This window comes from Physeter macrocephalus, chromosome 9, assembly GCF_002837175.3.
Source record: "Physeter macrocephalus isolate SW-GA chromosome 9, ASM283717v5, whole genome shotgun sequence".
Lineage (NCBI taxonomy): Eukaryota > Metazoa > Chordata > Mammalia > Artiodactyla > Physeteridae > Physeter > Physeter macrocephalus.
This window is the reverse complement of record NC_041222.1, coordinates 93,653,988-93,659,313: the sequence shown is the minus strand read 5'-3', so window position 1 is coordinate 93,659,313 and position 5,326 is coordinate 93,653,988. Positions and strand designations below refer to the sequence as shown.

At 50.6% G+C, this 5,326-nt stretch overlaps 1 protein-coding gene across 1 annotated transcript in view; it reads left to right on the top strand.

Annotated features, from left to right (window-relative positions):
- LOXL2 (lysyl oxidase like 2) overlaps positions 1-5,326 on the top strand; it is a 94,144-nt gene that overhangs the window by 65,470 nt on the left and 23,348 nt on the right. The window contains exon 7 of the mRNA XM_028494198.1: positions 1,410-1,561. Within this exon, the coding sequence (XP_028349999.1) occupies positions 1,410-1,561 (152 nt within the window). The remainder of the gene's footprint in view (positions 1-1,409; positions 1,562-5,326) is intronic.

Here is a 5,326-nt window from a genome sequence, read left to right as displayed (position 1 = left end):
AGAGGGGTGGGATAGGGAGGGTGGGAGGGAGGGAGACGCAAGAGGGAAGAGATATGGGGACATATGTGTATGTATAACTGATTCACTTTGTTGTAAAGCAGAAACTAACACACCATTGTAAAACAGTTATACTCCAATAAAGATGTTAAAAAAACCAAAAAAAAAAGCAAAACTTTCTAGAGAAAAAAAAACAGACTGGAGAAGGCCCTCCTGCTGGAATTAGAAAGGACAAAAGCAGATGAGTCTTTCAAGAAGTTCTCCCTGAAGGAGAGGAAAGTGACAGGCCAGAGGGAGGTGTAGGGTCAGGGGAGGGTCGTTGTAAAGATGGGAGATTTTAGCACGTCTGGGTGCTGAGGGACCGACCCAAACCAGAGGAGGTTGGTGAGGATCAGGAGGGAGAGGAGAACGCAGGGCAAGACAGGGTCCAAGGCGGGCTTCCAGGCAGTCAGGAGCTCCCGGAAAGAACTGGACTTGGATCCATCTTGATGGGCTAGACAGAGGAGAGGTAGGTCTGTGAGCTGAGCTGAGCTGAGCTGAATGCTGCACAGAAGGAATTCCCTCTCCCCAGCAGTGGGAGGCTCCGCCTTGTCATCCAGGTGCCTGTAAGGGAAGCTTCCCGCATGCGCACTAGAGGTCCTTGCTGAATGTCTTCCGTCCGCCCTTGCAGCTCCACTCTCCGCCTTGCCCACATGGTCCAGGGTCCTGGGAGGCAGGCTTGGGTGTGGCCAGCTGAGAGCCCTGGGGGAGACTGGAGGTGGGGAGAGTGGAGGGCCAGGTCTTTATTCTCCTTGTGGGCCACTGTGTCCCTCCACCGAGGGTAACGGCTCCTGAAAGGTGGCCTCCCCACATGGCTTTTTTGCTGTCCTGGGCCAGATATTGGCACCCTCCCTTTACTCCTGCAGGCCAGGGGGTGGCCTCTGTGCCCCAGGGTTATTAGCCCACAAGTACTGGACTATCCACTTTGATTTTGTGATTTCTCCACGCTCTGTCCATACCTTTATTTTTTAAATCTCTTTCTCTAACTCAGATCATCCAATTTGAGAATGCCATCTCTTTCCTGCAAGGAGCCTGACTACACAGAGACAGTCACCCCTTTCGGATTCATCAGTGCATGGAATGTTGTCCTCTAGTCCAACCCCTTTATTTCAGTGAGAAAACCATATTCAGAGAGGCTGAGTGAGTTGGTCAAGGTCACACAAGTTAGTAGCAACTTTTGTTTCTTCTCATGGAAGAAATGATTCCCAAGACAAGAAAACATTCTCTCCAGGTAGAAGAGGCCTGGGTCATCGAGCTGATTATAGGAGGTGGTTGGGAGGATTTTGAGGATGGGAGAGGCATGTCCTTATTGTCTGGAACTTTCCTTCCCATCCTAGAAGCTTTCATAGCCTATGTGCCTTTTCCATCCCCAGGGATGGGACCCATCCACCTCAATGAAATCGAGTGCACCGGGAATGAGAAGTCCATCATAGACTGCAAGTTCAATGCTGAGTCTCAGGGCTGCAACCATGAAGAAGATGCTGGTGTGAGATGTAACATCCCCGCCATGGGCTTCCAGAAAAGGGTAAGGAGCCTGGATGCCCAGAGGGAACTGTGTAATATTTTGGTCACTGAAGCCCCAGGAAATGTAGACCAGGTGGCCTCAGGCTAAAGCTTTCCAACAGGTGGTAGTAGGGTGCTCTGATGATGAGCTCAGAAAGTTGTCAGGCTCTGCCGCTCTCACTGTTGGTGACCGTCACCTGGCCTTGGGGAGGAGCGAAATGAAAAGACACATGGGTGAGCCCTACTGGCCTTACTGGCAGATGTTGGGGATCCACTGTCCGCCACACCCTGCACTGGGGCTGGACATACAGGGTGATTGTAACTCGATCCTTCCTGCGAGGGATTCAAGGTCTACAGCATCTGTGGTGCCCTTGGCAAAAGCCCTTTCCAAGAGCCCAGAGGAACCACATTACAGCAGGTCTGCAATTCACACAGATCTAAGCACAATACAGATAGTATCTGGGGACCGAAGACTGTATTTTGGCTTCCAGAGGGAAAGAAAAGGGAACCTTTACAGCGTTATGTCCGAGACACACCCCTCCCTTTCTGAGATGGGGGTCTCTAAAAACCTGCATCGTGTCCCCTCATGTGGTGACCTTTCCCACAGGGGTAGCCAACAGGATGAACTCCTCTTTGCCAGGGGGTCGTCTATCCAATCCTACAAAAAGGCCCGGTAAACCCTATTTAATGCTCTTCACTAAACCATGAATTTGGTACAGGGCTGGCACATTGGAAGAACTTCTTGAAGGCTTATTTTTTAAATGAGCAAATGCAGACACATCAGGGTACAGAATGGCTCCCCAGCCAGGTGCCTGCTCTGACGGTGATTCTTGACCTTGGCACCAGCATGTCAAAGGCACTACTGGACTGGTCAGCCACAACAGTTCACCGCCCGATGGGGCCAAAAATGTGACCCCAACAGCCCTCAGCCAAGCCAGGCATCTGCTTGGGGGTGAGCAGGAGTGTGGCCACAGCCCCACAGCTGCAGGGAGGGTTCGCCATCTGTAATTGCTGAGCAGCGTTCCAAGAAAGCCATAACACGGCTATGAAAGCTGACGTGCCGAGTCCCAGTACGCTGGGGCAACGTTCTCTTCTGACAGATTGGACTTGGGTGGAATGGGGTTTTCAACCCAAAGGAAAGACCTAGGCCAAAGAAAGTGAAGTTTTCCAGAAGGGTTTTATGGTGGGTGGAGCTGAGCTTGCCCATGTGCCCGGTCATGCCAGTGGGGGCGCCACACTCCCAGCACAAACAGCCCTCACCCTTTCATGGGCCCTCCAGGCTGTAAAAGATGAGCCCAGTGCTCAAGCAGAGGGCGTGGGAGAGTTTTACGCCTGGATCTGCCATTTCTATCCCCCAGGAAGGAAAAGAAGGATGTCACCTCTGAAAGAAATCCCTGTGGGCTGTATGAGCCATCTCCCATGGCAGTGGGCCAGGCTTCTGCAGGGCCTGCCTTGGGGCTCCCAAGGGCATTAGTAACACCGCTGAGCAGAAAAATCAAGACTCCCAACCTTTATCACTGTGTTAGTTTTCTGGAGCTGCCATCGCAAAATACCACAGACTGGGTGGCTTAAACAATAAAAATTTATATTCTCGTAGTCTGGAGGCTGGAAGTCCAAGATCAAGGTGTCGGCAGGGTTGGTTTCTCTTGAGGCCTCTCCCTTTGGCTTGCAGATGGCCGCCTTCTCACTGTGTCCTCACATGACCTTTCCTCTGTGCACACACATCCCTGCTGTCTCTCTTCTAAGGAAACCAGTCCTATTGGATTAGGGCCCATCCATATGATCTCATTTAACCTTAGTTACCTCTTGAAAGGTCCTATCTCCAAGTGAGTCACATTTGGACTAACATGGGGGTTAGGGCTTCAGCATATGAATTTTGGGGGGGACACAAGTCAGTTCATGACAATCACACACTAGCTGATTCCTTAATTAAGCTCTTCAAGGTTTCAGTTTCTCCTGAGAAAATAAAGAGGTGAGAGAGGTGATTCCTAGCTTCCCTTCCAGCCTGCAATTCATTAGGAAATTGACTTCTCTGTTGAATGACTAATAAAACTCAGAGACTTGGAACCGGGTGGTTTTGTCCATCCAGCCACAGCAGAGCTGCGTTTCTTTCATTGCTCAGGTGAGACGCCAAGGCAGGGAGGCTCTGGGACTGGCAGGTGGGTTTACCAGGTGAGCTAATCCACACAGGGGCCCTGGCACCTTTGCTGACCTCTAGTTCCCCTCTGAACTGTGAGCCTGGCCCTGACTGGGTAGCAGGACCAAGCCCACATGTGGAATTTGAGTTGGAGAATGCCCGTGCTTGCTTTCATGTTAACATCTGGGTTGTGTTACCTCACTTGCTACCCACCACCTCCAAAAATAGGTGTGGGACTGGTGAACCACAACGTTATCAAAACACAGGGCGGCCTCGCCATGCCCCACTGGCTGGAAGTGGGTGTTTTGTTTCCCCTATTCACGCTCAGAAAACTTCAGCTGCCTGCATTTCACTCCCTTCTTTCAAACCCCATACTGCTGCCACTGAGAATCAAAGGAATCAGAAAAAAGAAATGCCTTGGGTTGTTTTAAAAAAACAGTGGAGGAGGATTGACCTCTCCTGGCATCCTTGAAGGGTAATGAGGTGGAGAGGGTGCAGGCCAGAGGCTCCTGGCTGACCCCGAGGCCTCTTGGGGTTCCACCAATGCTGGTAGAGTCAGAGCATTGAGCCAGGCCGCTTCCAGAATGGGACACCCAGGAGGGGTCCCTGGAAATAGAGAGCTGTGTCCTGGGCTGAGTTTGAACTTCATGGCTGGCCTCTTTTGTTCCCTCCAGAGTTTTCTAGAAAATGAGAAAAGGCCCCCAATGCATCTTGAGGAGCCTGGATTCCTCCCGGAGTGATGGAACCCTGCTCCCTGTTACGGAGGCTGCTCCAGGCTTGCTTAGCCTTGGATGCATGGCCACAGCTTGGAGCTTTGGGAAGTGCTTCAAGGAGAGGCCCCAGCTCCCCACTGGTGACCCCGAGTTTTCCTTGCCCCAGAGTCAGTGTGCAACCACTTTCTTCAGCCAGAGCCTCTCAGACTTCTGTTGGCTCTAGAACCTAGGACAGGAACACATGGCCAACAAACTTTGGCTGCACAAGCAGTGGTGGACAAAGGACAGGGACCCCCCCCAGAGAGAGCCTTTGAGACAGGAGCCTTCACATTGACACTTAATCTTGGGGCCCCACTGTTCTCTGGTAGCGGGACAAAGTGTGAACTGTGGGTTCTTCAGGCTCCCCCATCTTCATCTTTCACTGACCTTGGGGCAACAAAATGAAGTCATTTTTGGGGGGCAGTGGCCTATGAAGGGGGTAGCGGAGGTAGCTATCAGCCCCCAGTGCAGTCAGTAAGACAGGACACAGTCCGTAGGGAGATAAAAAATAATGATAAACCCAATTAAAAGTCATTCTGCTTTTCTTTTTTTGAATCTTTGAATTTTATTTTTTTTTTGTACAGCAGGTTCTTATTAGTTACCCATTTTATACATATTAGTGTATATATGTCAGTCCCAATCTCCCCAGCGCCCCCACCACTTCCCCCACTTGGTGTCCATACGTTTGTTCTCTACATCTGTGCCTCTATTTCTGCCCTGCAAACCGGTTCATCTGTACCATTTTTCTAAGTTCCACATATATGCGTTAGTATACGATATTTGTTTTTCCCTTTCTGACTTACTTCATTCTGTATGACAGTCTCTAGATCCATCCACGTCTCTACAAATGACCCAGTTTCGTTCCTTTTTATGGCTGTGTAATATTCCATTGTATATA